Raw genomic sequence first — 15,383 nt, 5'->3', positions numbered from 1 at the left:
TTTCTCTTCACTCTATAAGACTGACTCTAGAGTAGAACAACTGCACATGACTAGATTTCTACTACTAACTTTCATTCTATACTACAGAGTATAACTACATGATGAGCCCCCAAACAGAGTCCATTACTTAAGCTGCTCCCCCGACCCAGTGGGTTCAACGTGCAGACTAACAACAACTGGCTGTTGACCAAGTCGTTTAGCAAAATATTTGCTCAGTTGATTGCAGCGTCAGTAGGGATTGATTGATTGATTGATTGATTGACCGTTGGACAATAGTTGCTTGTTTTTCGCCAAAAAGAGCAAAACAGCTGAACATCATTTATCATCGCAGTGAGAACGGCTGCTCAAGACACCCACACACGCACACAAACACACACACACACACACACACACATACTTAGTCACACATGAATCGCTATCAGCGAGGTGTGGCTAGGTGTAAGCTGTGCTCAGCTTTTCCATTTAAAGTTGAGCGTGCAAAAGTTTCTGCTGTGGCTCTAAAAATGGAACAAGCTAGCAAATAGTTCGCCTTCTAGTCCAGAAATAGTTTAGAATATGTCTTGACAGGCTACGGCCAGCTGGCAGCCAACAACTAAGAACTATCTTAACAATGTTTGGCATGTCGAATGCTGGGCGAAGTTTTTGGGAAGACTAGGATAATGGAGAAACTAATCAATGGGGAATGATTGGGTGTAGCCTGTATCGAGGGAGATGAACGCAGAGAGTGGATAGAGTTGAGGAATACCATTTATGTGAATGAATATGTGGGAATACTTAGGTGTACGAGAATAGAAAAATGAGCTCGGGCTTTTCTTGGGCAAAGTATATTAATATTATATATAAGTTCTATTTAAACCTTTGGCACTAGAGTCAATGAAATCTTCAGGGGAAGGAGCTAGATTAAAAAGCAGACGTTTCATGTTTCCCTTCCATCCATTTAGAGAGTATTTAGTAGCTAAGCACTTCGCACGAGAATGTCAAATATTTGTGCCCAGATCGAATGGTATCTGTGAGTTATGAGCGCCGCAGCGATTCCGCGTGCCAGCTGCTTGTGTCAATAGCAGGAAGAGAGAGAGAGAGGGAGAGAGAGAGAGTGGGAGGAGACAGAGACAGGGGACTTTATAGAATTTTCTATGATGTAGTGCATCAAATGGAATCAAAGTCAACTGTAATAGTATACTCACATGTGTGTGTGTGCGTGTGTGTGTTCTCATTTCGGTCTAATGAAGCCAGAAAAATATTATTTAATTAGTCAAGTTTTAGCTAAACATACATACATACATATATGTAGTTCGACTGCGTACAATGGGAGTAGGGAAAACAGTTGTTGCTGCTGATAGCCATTGTTAATGACAAGCACACAATTCACACCACACACTCACCCACGCCCACAGGCACTCGCACGGCCGCGCAGCCACACGCCCACAAGAGCGCGCATTCATAAAGTGTAGCATACTTTTCCGCGCGCCGGCTTTAAGACCCGCTTCCGCGTTGGCGCCCTACGGGTCGCTTATATGCACAACAGCTATGCACACAATACATGCCAGCAACATGCACACACTCACACACACGCACACCAATGCATGTATGTGTGCTGTCTTGAGACAACCTTTTGTCAGGCTTTGTCTGCGGAGCAAACTATTAAAATTTGTAGCTGCCATTTGCAAGCGCTTAGCACGTGTCTGTGTGTGTTCGTGCGTGTGTTTAAAATGTTGCAAAGCACAGTTATAAATAAATAAGCGCTCACCTACACACGTGTGCACAAGCGGCGATATTGTTAAATAATAAACAGTTTAGCGCCGAACAGCAGAATAAACAGGCGTGAAAATATATATGTATGTATATAAAGAAAGGGAAAAGTATGTATGCTCCTGTGATTGGCAAGGATGTGGGGGGCGGGGGATGGGGCGTCGGGGTCGGGGCCTGGTTGAATATATCCTGTGTGCACGCATTCAGCTGTCAACGGTAATGTTATCCATCTAAGATGGCGTCGCTTAGCTCAGACGGACGAGGACGCGGGCGAGGACGAGGCGGTGCGGCGACAAAGCGGCATTCCGAATCGACGACTTTCATAACGACCGTCATCAAAGTTGTTGTCGCTACAGCAACAACAACAACAACAACAGTAACAGCAACAATGAAGCCCAAAACTGTCGCCAATAAATAAAAAAAGCCAACAGCAGCGACAACGGCAACAGGAAAATGCGCTGACAGCAGCAACTGTTACCAGAGCTGAATCTACTGCCGCTTCGCTTTCCCCTCTGCCTCTCCCCCACTTTGCGCCTTTCCTCTTTCATTCTCCATTTACTCTCGCATTAACCATTTCATCTGCTGTCCCCAAAAGCTGCAGAGCTCCAGCCTCCTCCTGTTGCCAAGGATATAGAGTCTGAATGCGCCCACAACAGCAAAATAATCAGAAATACGCCAGCTGCAGTTGATCGACTGGGCAGCTACCCTGTAAAAATATAACTTTATATATTAAAATATATATGTATATACGAGTTCTCTTAACATATATCTCATCAATCATCATTCAAGGCATGTATATCCACCAATGAATCAATCACTTTTTATACATGGATGGGTATGGTTAGTGGGTATTACGAAATATATATTTAATTTACAATGCAAAGCTTTAATTTGTGTCTTAAGCATTGCTGGGCTTCAATCAGTCAATCATGAGCTAAAGGGACATAAACATATATGGACATATTAATCTATTATGACTATGACTTATCTAAGGCTGTAAAACTTGTATGGTTCAATTATCGATCATATAAATTAAACCAAATCAAAGAATATGATTGTATAGAAGCATGAATCAACAGTCACTTCATCAATCAATATCAGCATATCAGTCAGCATATCTAGAAATTGGAATCATGAATCAGAAAAGTTGAGGTAGTTGAGATTTATTTCATATAATGTTTATTTCATTGATATGTAGAACATCGAGCAATCAGTCAGCCCTAATTTACATAATCATATTGAAATACTAGACCTGTAACTGTTCAACCAGCCAACCTTGTAACACTCTCACACTCTTTCCATCAATTAACCAACCGACTACCGACTCCATCTCTCATTCAATTGGTCCATCAATAAATCTGTTAAACCTCTTAACTGGAATTATATTATGTGCAAAATCCAATCATTTGTTCAAGATTTCACGCTCAGCTACAAGTGGCTTAAGCATGGCTTATTTGTAATGGGTTCACCCCCTCTACGAGCACCTAGCTACAGGGTATTAAATACGAATAGCGAGCGATATGAAAGGCAGTGTGAAAATGGAATTGCTATAAGTACAAGGATTGCTCGGCCAGGACATGATGTTGTTGCTGCGAGGCGGGGTGGACAGCTGTGTCAAGAATTTAAGGTAATTTAGGGTAAAGCCCAGTTGACAGTGCCTGTCTGATATATGCTCACACTCGCCGCTGCTCTGAGCCCGAAGGCTTCCATCACAATTAGGCCAAACTGTCTGTGTGAGCTTGCTTTGACTGCGGTCAACGTGGCGTATGATAAATATTTCAGCCGCTTTGCCAATTCTGGAACGACTTTAAATGATTCAAGCAGCATTTTAGTTATATTCTGCTTCTTCTACTTCTGCTACTTCTTTGTGCTCGTTGCCAAAGTGACGGTTAATCAATTATTTAGTCTAATTGGCCATGCAAATTCGCCCAAGCCCCCAAAATAACCGCACATAAGCGACAGACCTGAGCAGTTAGTGAGTGCCCCAATGATTCAATTAACAAAATATGAACCTGTCCCTGGCTACTAAATAATTAAGGTGCGCCGAGGTGGTGAACCATGGCGGAGAGCACAAAGGATGGAGCGTAAAAGTTAGAAATTGATTTCTAGGTATTAAAATAATATCATAGAGAGAGAGGAGACGGTTTCTGTGTTATTGATTATTATCGATAAAGAATTTGCTTAAAATATTGATATAGGTTTAGGGCGTTCAGCTTTTGCGAGATGGCTGCAACGACTCAATTCGTCAACATGATTAGGACCATAAATGGATTCTAAGTTCCACAACGCCTCCATCCGTTCACAGCACCTAAACTCCCCTTTCAAATTTTGTTTTTTAATCTTTTACATAAACAGCTAACTCACTGAAATTCTTGTCATATAAAATTCTGGCAATATAATTATTTTAAATTATCTATATAGTACACATTAACAATAACTTACACTGATATACTTATATATATACTTATACTGAATAACTTATCTTATCAACTGTTCTACATTCGTATCATTGACGTATAGGCAAAATTGACCAGATCTATCTAATCTGAAATAGACCTGCAATTTCTTATATACAACATAGATAACTAATACTATAAATTCATATGTCTTATATCGACGGCTTAATGACGTTATTGTTAGATGACGCTATAGCGTATACCTACACTTGTGCTAGAGATGATAAGAAACAAATTGATGAGAATGGAGTAGAGAATCGAGAGGATGACTGTCGAGCACCCAAAGACAGCTTTACGAAGTACATACATATGTTATGACATTACCGGCTCTCGTGTCACGACACGCGCTCAACTCTAACTTGTGCAGTGGTAAGCCAAAAGTGTCCGATTGTATAATGCTCTTGTGATAAGAGCGAAACATTCACTATATCAATTGCCCTGTCGCATTGATATCAAATTTAAGAACGCTTCAGGTTATCAAATCGCCAGAATTAATATAGAAAGACTTATGTATGTAGAAATATAACTATATATTATATAGGGGTCGAAATTGGTTACCAGTTTGGTTCGGATCGCCAAATAGAACGCGATATTAAAAGACTGACTTGTTGCGTATCGCCTTTGAGATATACTTCATATAAATTGAGCTTAAGAATAGTGTTTGTGTAAATTCCGTTTGTGAACAGATAAATCGTTAAGTGTCTAGTTTCGTCTTCTTCATCTTTGAAAATCTCTCTGGCGGGGCCCATGGCGCATGCTACGTGAAAGGACTTATCTGGCAACATACCACATAGACGGGGAGAGATAGAGAGAGTGTGTGAGAGAGAGAGAAAGGGTGAGGGTGAGGGAGAGGAAGAGAGTGGGTGCTACCAGAGTCCGGAGCAGGCACTGAGGGCTACGGCTGTTGGGGGCGGCTGCAAGTGAATCGATTCACAGTAATGCCAACTTTTAACTGTTCGAATGTGAAACGCATTATAGACCAATAAATCGGCTTGGCTGCCAAGCGGTTTCATATCGGGATATATACTTCCATATATATCAGCTCAAGCCCATCCAAAGGTGCCGCAATCCACAGCAAGAAAGAGCTGACGAAAGGTCAAGTGAGTAGAAAACATATACATAAACATGTATACGCATACATACATGAGTACATACATATTTCTGCAGAGATCATTTACGGTGTGTCAATGTGTTTGGGTGTGTTTGTGTGAGTGTGTGTCTAGTGTGCACTTGTCTAAAAATATATCAGAAGGGTAGGCAGAAGAGCAAAACCAAAAAAAAAGTAGCTGCGTACGCGGGCATGCTTCACAGCTGGGTGGCAAGCACTATGAGAAAGAGAGAGAGTTAGAGAGGCCGACTAGACGCTACCCATGATTGATACCATCATAACTGAACTATTTTCTATGAAAATATTGGTTTAGTTTTCTCAAGATAATTTTATAAAAATTTTGAGTGAATTAAAGAAAAAAATTTTTCGTTTTGATATATGTATATCAATATATCATCGAAAAAAAAAACAGTTCAGTTTATGATACATATGTATACCATGTATAAATTAATATCTTTCATTTACATTGCTACATCTATCGATATACGATATCGATACAGCATACATATGTATGTATATAGTTGATCAAGAATGTTTTCAGAATTTCTCTGAGAGCATTAGCAACCTGTCATATCCACTGTGAGAGCGCACAGGGTACACATAAATAGTTGAGCCAACTATTAGATGGGTTGCTGCTGAAGAGCTCCACGTTTAGTTGAGTTCTATGTTTAGTGCTTGAGATTAAGATACGGAACGCCTGGCGAATACACTGAAATAGCAATTTGCCAGAACTACATGTTATATGGTTGACCCAAAGGTGCTACAAAACAGATTTGAAATATTTGCTTTTGCCTGTGAGAGACAGAGAGAAAAGGAAAGAGAGGCGACAATAATAAACAAAATTTAATGCTAAACAAAAACAAGGCAATAACAAACGTGGAATATTAAGAGAGAGCATGCGAGTGTGAGAGAGTGCGAGAGAGTGCTGAGAGGGCGCGAGCATGAGAACGCGAGAGCGTTAGCAAAGCAAACTATGCGAAACGATGCACAGCTAAAATAACGGCGAATATTTTGACAGACAAAGACATAGGTTAATAATTGTGGTGCATATGCAAATATGCAGACGCAGAAATCGACAAATGCCCTACACTAGTCAAACATGAGAATTCAATATACTAGATAATTATATAAATAATATAACAATAATATAAAATAATAGGTAATATGTTACAATATATCATATATATTTTAATGAAGTGCTTTATTCAGCTTTAGATATAATCATATATACATACATATATCAGCAGCATATATGTATGTATGTATGTATGCATGTTCATATTGCTAATTAGTCTTTTGATGATGAACACATCGAGCCGCACTAATCAGTGTAGGGCATTCAAAATAATTATGAGCGCTTGGGACACCGCTTGTTGAGCGCAGACGACAGGCGGCGGGTTTTTGGCGAATTAGTTGTACATTGGCTGCCGAACGTGAACGCGAACGCGATTGTAAATGTGATTGCGAGTGGGAGAGCAGATGAATTCAGTGCCTCGAGTGTAGCCAATTCCAATCATAGTGAAATCCGAATAGGGAAGTGTTCGATATTCAACCTTTTGTTGCTAGCGAAATGTTTGTCCAGCCCGAGTTGGGCCAACACCAATAGAAAGCGTGGCGATCGAACAACGTAAGCCCCCAACGTAAGTGCTCTAACCTAACGTCAAGCAACGTAACGTGCGATCGCAGCCCAAAACGGAACCCGTTGAGCCTTGTAACGATGTGCTATATTTAAATACATATTTCACACACTCTGCACAGTGGTCATAAATATTATGTAAAGTGACAAATCTCAACCGTGCTCGCATATAGCACGCACTATCTGAATAATAATAGGTTTCAGTGTCTGCTCGAGAGATTTTTCAATTAATTTCGCAATCTCTTTTAAGCATCGACGTGCACAAAATTTTCAATAACGGTTAAATGCAATTTGCTGCTGAAATGAAAAACGGGTGGAAAAACTGAGCACTTGCCTGCGGGCTGTCTAGCAATGCCCGAGTGTTTGTGTGCGTGCGTGTGTGTGTGTGTGTGTGTGTGTGAGTGCGCTTGTGTATGCCTGTGTGTCTGTGTATTGACATTCATCTCTCTTCTCCCTGGCGCGTCTGTCTAACTGTCTGGCTGTTTGCAAATGCAGCTCTCGCCATTCCCTAACGACTAGCTCTTGGCACATTTTACCGTTGTAATTGCTAAATTAATGCAAGCGACCCCTTCCCCTACGACGAAAAATGTGCTGCATATTAGTTCTGGATGCGAGTCAAGCAAGCGAATATTTTGCATAATTAATTTCAGATGAGTTTTTTTTTTTTTTTAATATTGAATAATTCGAAACTAAAGAAATTAAAAAAAAAGACTAATTATAATACTGCTTGAGTAGAAAATTTATTGTGTCTACTTTTACACAATATTTAGATCATTGCTTTTTGTTTTATTTATTTAGGTATATTTATTTAGTTTTATTTATTTCTATATTTATAATTTATATTATACATACATATGTAGGAGCGTGTAGCAAGTCAGCCGTCTAGAACAATTACATATGTACATATGTACATATATCTTAATATAGCCTACTATCTCACCCACTCTGCCTTGACGCTCTTCTGTTGGTTTGTCCCTCTCACCAAGTCTCTCTCTCTCTTTGCATTTTAACCGTTCTATTTTGCCATTCGCTTTGCTGATTTTTGTCCGTTTCGCTTGCCAGTCAAGTTGGTGCTTGTTGCTGGTAATGCATTTACCGTTATGCTTTACTCAGTTCCATCTTATTCAACATACACAGACACACATCCATACACCCAGTATTTCTCTCTCTCGCTTTCTCTTACTGAACTACAGCTATTGACATTGTCTACATTATGCATTTTATCGATTTCATATCGTATTCATATTTACCGGTCCGTTGCCTCAGTTTGTCCAGCGTTTATTCTGTCGCCCGTACCCATAGCAAACATAGTTGTTATTACAAAAATATTAAAAGAAATATTATTCTTACGTAGGGAAAACATTTAATAAACGTGTTAAATTTAATAAATGTGTGTTTATAGATAAATGCTCCATAGAAGAAGGTGAGATGCCAAGCATTTAGAGAGCTATGTACATGCTTGAGAAACCACTAAATATGGAACATGTACAAATATCTAAACTAGAAATTATTGAAATTACAACTAGACTTCTAACTAATGACTGTTGACTAATGTATAATGACTAATGAATAATGACTAATGACTAATGAATAGCTTAATTTAACTTTGGTAAGCTTAAGCACAGACTTTATAGGGTATATTGTGGCCGTACCTTACCTATTTGCTCGTTTTATGTGTTTATCCTTAGTACTGCATTTTGTTTATGTTCTATGTTTAGTTTCAGTTGCTCTCCGTATATATCGCAGTTCTTTTATTTTTTTGTGTGTTTAGTTTCTGTTTCGTGTAAATATACAAAAAAAAGCTGAAAGGGGCGGGAAAGAAAAATACAAAGCGAAAAACTCTGGCAATGACTTTTTCGCCCATCTGGAAAAGTTAAATAATGCCAAATCGGCTTATTCAAAGGAAAATATTATTTAGCAACAGATGATGTTGACAGCAAATATAGCTGGTATATTTCCAAGCACATTCATTAATGAACGAATTTGTTTTACGTTTCCAGGAATCAACAGGAGCAACGTAAGTTGTGCGCCAGAGCTGCCACATCTGCTTAAAACTGCGTTTGCGATGATGCCGTTTCGCAGGACGATCCGAACATTATAAATCGCAACACATTTTTTCACTAAGTGCACAAAAACAGAAGAAAAGGACGCTTCCAGTAACAGTGAAAGACAATACTCACTAAACACTTCCAAAAAGGATTCAAAACCTACAAAAGAAAGCAACACAAAAATGCAGCTATTACGAAGAACCGTTAGATCAGTTGCTACGTTCGCTGTCCTACTACTCCTGCTCTATGTGAAGGCGCACACGTTTGCCCTAACCATTGGCCAAGCTGTGGATGACTCAGCCTCCTTCTCGACTCTGAATGAGACCAGCAGTGTTGCCAGCCACAAACGTGTCGTCCGTCAGGTCGATCAGACTGAAGACGAGATAACGACAGTAAAACCCGATGTTGAGGTGGAGGAGCTGGGCACCTGTTCGGAGGGTCTCGTGTTGCCACTGTGGATGCCTCAGCGAAAAATCTCAATTGGCGACCGTGCCATCCGCGGCTTCGTCTACTTTATGCTAATGGTCTATTTGTTTGTGGGCGTCTCGATTATATCGGATCGTTTTATGGCATCAATAGAGGCTATCACCTCTATTGAACGAGACGTGGTCGTCCGTGGACCCAAGGGTGAGAAGCAGACGATGCGAGTACGCATCTGGAATGAGACTGTCGCAAATTTAACGCTCATGGCGCTGGGATCGAGTGCACCCGAAATTCTACTCTCCGTGATTGAGATCTATGCGAAGAACTTTGAGAGCGGGGATCTGGGGCCGGGCACAATTGTGGGCTCCGCAGCATACAATCTGTTTGTCATTATTGCTCTCTGCATGGTGTTGATACCGAAGGGCGAGAAGCGGCGGATAAAGCATCTCCGGGTGTTCATTGTGACCGCCGTGCTGTCCATATTTGCTTACATCTGGCTATGGGCGATTCTGTCGGTCATCTCGCCGGGCATCATTGAGGTGTGGGAGGGCGTGGTCACCCTCCTCATGTTCCCGGCCACCGTGCTGTGGGCATATATAGCGGAGCGACGATTGCTGCTCTACAAGTACATGGATAAGAACTATCGGATGAACCAGCGTGGCACGGTCGTGGCGGGTGAGCACGATGCCGTTGAGATGGGCGCCGATGACCCGAAGCAAACAAGCAAACAATTTTTGCAAATGAGCAAGAGCGCGCATGCCTACGATGAGGCCCGAATGGAGTATATACAGCTGCTATCGGAGCTGCGGCAGAAGTACCCGGATGCTGATCTGGAGCATCTGGAAATGATGGCTCAGGAGCAAATGATAACCCGTGGCAACAAGTCCCGCGCCTTCTATCGCGTCCAGGCCACGCGCAAGCTCATCGGCAGCGGCAATCTGATGCGTAAGATTCAGGAGCGTGCCCACGAAGATCTGTCCAGCGTGAAGGCCCAAATTCAAACGTACGACGATGATGATGACATACCCACCCGCATCTACTTTGAGCCCGGTCACTACACGGTCATGGAGAACTGCGGCGAGTTCGAGGTGCGTGTGGTGCGACGCGGCGATATCTCCGGCTACTCGCATGTCTATTTTGAGACATACGACGGCACCGCCTCCGCCGGCTCTGATTATGTTGGCAAAAGCGGGATACTCAATTTTCCACCGGGTGTCGATGAGCAGCGCTTCAAGATTGAAATTATCGATGATGATATTTTCGAGGAGGACGAATGTTTCTATATACGTCTCTTCAATCCCTCTGAGAACGTTAACCTCTATGTGCCACACACCGCCACAGTTATGATACTGGACGATGATCATGCAGGAATTTTCGCATTTGGCGATGCAGTACATGAGGTTAACGAATCGGTTGGAGCTTATGTTCTGCCCGTCATGCGATATTCTGGTGCTCGAGGTACCGTTATTGTTCCCTATTGGTCCGAAGATGAAACTGCGATCAGTGGACGTCACTATCATGGGGTTCGCGGCGAGTTGATCTTCGAAAACAATATGACTGAGTGAGTATTTGGGACATGAATATTTATAATATATGAAAATGATATGTTTATAACACGAAATCGTCTCCATATTCTCACGAAATTATCTAAATCCCATTATTATGTTGAATAATTTTTAAGATAAAGTGATTCTACACATTATTTATAATACTTAAAAAACAGATAATTAATATATAGTCTAATATTTATTAAAATTATTGCAAGACTTATATCGTATCTATCATGTCATATATCTCTATGCGTTGATCGATCCAGCAGTTAATCCGCTTTAATGTTCAATGATTCGATAAGCTATGTATAGATAAGCCTAGATATTAAAAGATGATTTATATATCTTTAAGAGAGCCAGTAGGTGAAGCACCTCCATGAACATGTCCATGAACCTCTCTTTTGCTGACTTATTAATTAGGCCATAAGAGCTGTCGATAATCTGTATTTGAGCATAAGATAAGTCAAGGTCTGTATAGTCACATCTATTCATATTTGGTATATCGAGGGAGCCTCTGCTGAGCCACTATCATGAACCACTCTTGAGATTGATGGCAATATCCTAACCTAATAACAGTTGATTGGCAGACTACGTGCCCGTTGCTAAAGCTCAACGCGTCGACTGTCGAATGGAGTTTTGGATACATGACACGCAGCGCCAATTCCCGTCGGAGTTTTTCTCCATGCGTGCGTCTATGTGTGAGTGTGTGTATGTCTGTGTGTGCCTGTCTGTGTGTATGGGCAGTATGGAATGTTTGGGGAATTGTGTTGAATGCGTGAGAGACAGTGATGTGAATCGATTAAGGTCGAAATAATTTGCGCTTTTAATTGCTGCGCCAGTTGGCAACTGCCAGAGCAAGTTTATATGTACGCGAAAATTCCTCAAAACAAAGCTAGGCTGAGCTGGTGGGCGTGGCATTGGAATTGAGGTTGCAACTGAAGCAGGGGCCGCTGGAACTGGAGCTGGCATTAATCTTGTTGTTTTTGTCAGCGCCTGGCACCTGCTCACATTACTAGCAAATGGCCTTCGTTAGTGTGAACAACACATGACATGCACGCACACACACGCACACACACACGCATTTAGGACTTTGCGTAGAGTCGATTTACCTACACGAGTCTGCCTACCAAAAATGTGTGTGCCCCCAGCTGTGGTAAATCCTGTCATGCTGCGTGCCACATAACCATATAATTCTACCCACACACATATGTACACACCCTCCCCTATAGCCCAACACATGCACAGACATACAGGCGGATCCGCTGCGTGCGATGTCTTTGTTAAAGCCAGAGTGCAAAATCTAATTAATTCTGTAAAATTAGTTCGTTAGGAAAATATATTTTCCCTGAATCACATAAATATAAAGTTAGTCAACCAGTTTTTGTTAGGCTGCAATGTGTGCTAAATAGTGAGGTCTAAAACTATTAGCTGTAACTACAGCTAGGAGCTAGAGGCTTGAAGAATTTTCAGGGAACTTCTCGGAATTCCCAAACTTGTCGAGCTGGATTTTCACATGCTCAAAAAGTCTTTCATCATATAGTTTGTGAATGTTATCCATAAAAATTCATATGTAACAGACAGAAGGAGGTGGGTAGCTCTGTGTAGTGTTCCGGTAGTGTTTTAGTCGAGTATTCCCTGGAGATTGAAACCGAGTTTAAGTTTTGGGCTCACATATTTGATGAAACTTTAGCTTTTGAATACTTTGCAGCCCAAAGGTTTTCCCCTCTCATACTTACAGTTTTTTTGTTGAGCTTAGGTTTGCTTGACTTTAGGCAAACGATCTTCTCTTCCATTTGAATGACGTTTTTAGTTTAAAGAGGTAGGAAACCCTAATGTCTATTGCGAGCTCAATTTGTAAATCGGGGCTTTCCAGCACTTGCTAGCTTAAATCAGCTCAATTTAAGTGCTGCCTAGCTTAAATGAAAAACGAATGAAAGTTTTTTCATTAGCTAAATACATAAATCAACTTTTTAGCAAATTTGTTAATATTAAGTTCATAAAACTCTGACTTTAGTATTCATAGCAAATGACTCGATTTTTCGTTTGTATATTATCAAAAATAAGCTATACAAAATGAAAGTTTAACTCTCGCTTTGTACACTTATAATGTATAGCATAATAACTCTCCTGCTCTATGTCTTTATGTGCTTGTTTATCCTCTCGTTTGTCTTTCCTTTCATCTTTTCGCTGATTTGCAGCTTTGCATAAATTGTTTCCTTTTTTTGTCCGTTGCGGCGCCATGGGGCGGTGTCTATTAAAAACTGTCTGCTGCGCGTCAACAGCTATGTGTATGCCCCTCCGGCCCTACGGCCCTGGCTCCCCTGTCAGTCCAGCTCTCTCGCACTCCGTCGCTCTCTTTGGCACATTTTTGTGGTTCTACATTATTTCATAATAAGCCACAAACCGGATCAGACAATTAGATGTGCCAAGCGCCAGGGGACAGCTTTAGCAGAAAACTGAAAAAAAATGGAGGAAAAAAATGAAGTGGCAACGCTGTCGGCGCCATTTTGTGTGACGCTCAGAATGGTCGTTAAGCTGCCGTTTGCTGTGCCGCTGCCATTTCCATTGTGCAAATAGTTTTCCATGTTTGACAGTGTCAAGTGGCATCCACATTGCTGCATTCGCTTCATTCCTTTCATACAATGCTCAGTGTGTCCTTAAGGCAATTATTTGCCCAGTTTTAAACGTTTCAATTTTCTTTGCCTCGTTTGCCTCGCATTTAATTCACATTCCCATTTACTCTGACTCTCTCTTTCGCTATCTTTCTCTCTCACACTCTCCCCATCCCTTTGCCTAGGTCTTTCTCTTTTATTTCCGGCGTATTCCCTGGACGCTATCACCAAGCAGTTACAGCCACTCAAGTTGGCAGGGCTTACTGCGCATTCGGTTGCTCATATACCCTATAGAAGGCAGGTTGAAAAATGGAGTATATTAAATTTGCCCTATTTACTTCATGCAATCTTAGCTAGCCTACATTTAAGTCTATCTAAAGCTATGCATGGGATATACGATAAAGTCACATTAAATTAAATTAATGATACCGAACATTTTATAAAATTTGTATCATAAAATGCAACATATCTCTAGAGAGCCAAAGAATGTCTTCAAGAAAGACTTTCATCACTAACAAAGAGTGAATTACTTCTTATAGGGTATCTGACAGTCGTTCACCATCAACTGTTGCCTACTAAGGGGATATTGTGTTAAGATATTGTCTCTAAGCAATACAAATATTTAGAATTCGTCTTAAATTTCTGAATAATCTCCTCCAGGGTATCTGGTGGTCGGTAACAATTTTACTTTGCCTCAATTGATTTTCCATTCGATGTAGTGTGCAGTTAACTGTGTATATAAGTATACAAAGGTTGCTTTTATAATTGTATATTGCAGGGTATATTTTGATCTATCACAATTGATTATGATTTTAAATATAATTGTAACTACGTCGTGCAAGGCCAACTTTATGCAAATCCTTTGCATTCAGACAATAGTATAGCTTACAAAAATATTTTTACAGAGTATCTGTTAGGCAATCATATTTACTTAATATGCTGACTAGAGTGGTAAACGTAACTGTACCTAAAGCATATATCCATATCGATTTCTTGTACGATTGTTTTCTTACAGAGTATCTGTTAGTCGATCACGTTTCAGTATGTCTATTTATAATATATAAGCCTATTTTGGCATTAAGAGCTCCAACAGGAGCAAAAGTACTCCGACTCCGCCCAGCAAGCTCCCTTCTCTGGGGTGTGTTTGTCGTGTTACGTATACGACGTGTGTGCCCAGGTAGCAAAAACTTTGGTCCCAGTGGCAAAATGAATGCAATTAGAGTAAATAGCTCGTTGTCCAACATAAAATGAATGCATTTTACACTTAATTAATCGCAGTCTCAAATCTCAAATATAAATGCAAATTTTTGTTGAGCAACAAAAACGAAAAACAAATTGAAATTTTGTGAGAAAATCTGCTTTGAAGTTTTCCACGTCGTTGTTGTTGTTGTTGTTTTTGTGACTGTGTGTGGCCTGACCACTTACTATAGGGAGCTGGACTGTCCATAATAACTTTGCTTCCTTTATATAGCATGAACCCATTGAAGGTGTCTAAAAGGGGGTAACATAGGTAAGGGGAACAAAATTTTCAGTGGATCAGATCTAAGGTGCAGACATTTTGTATATATGTATGTATATAACTATGTTTTAGCTAATACATTTTTTTTTAAATATATCCTCATATACATATAGAATGAGTTATCAGAGTATATACTTTAATAATTTTAATGGAATTTAACTAATTCGATTTATTTCTCTTCTTGAGGATCAGTTTTATAAATAGATTTTAGGTATTTCTAAGTCGCTCAAAGTCAAATTTCCGAGTTTTTTAATGAAAATCAAATGCTGTTCTGGGCAGTCG

At 40.4% G+C, this 15,383-nt stretch overlaps 1 protein-coding gene across 8 annotated transcripts in view; it reads left to right on the top strand.

Moving 5' to 3' along the window:
- The window catches only part of Calx (sodium/calcium exchanger 3), a 55,896-nt gene that overhangs the window by 8,746 nt on the left and 31,767 nt on the right, over positions 1-15,383 (top strand). For 5 of the 8 annotated variants that reach the window (XM_089256501.1, XM_089256500.1, XM_089256498.1 and 2 more), the window contains one exon: positions 8,950-10,981. In XM_089256501.1, the coding sequence (XP_089112627.1) occupies positions 9,180-10,981 (1,802 nt within the window). In that variant the 5' untranslated portion in view covers positions 8,950-9,179. Of the gene's footprint in view, positions 1-5,039; positions 5,306-6,690; positions 6,954-7,068; positions 7,088-8,949; positions 10,982-15,383 lie in introns of those variants that run through there. The other 3 variants (XM_018101278.3, XM_018101269.3, XM_089256499.1) reach the window with 3 other exon arrangements.

This window comes from Drosophila navojoa, chromosome 2 (genome assembly GCF_054131105.1).
Source record: "Drosophila navojoa isolate 15081-1374.11 chromosome 2, UAZ_NAV_1.0, whole genome shotgun sequence".
In the NCBI taxonomy this organism is placed as follows: domain Eukaryota; kingdom Metazoa; phylum Arthropoda; class Insecta; order Diptera; family Drosophilidae; genus Drosophila; species Drosophila navojoa.
The sequence above is the reverse complement of the archived record's forward strand: the minus strand, read 5'-3'. Positions and strand labels throughout refer to the sequence as shown.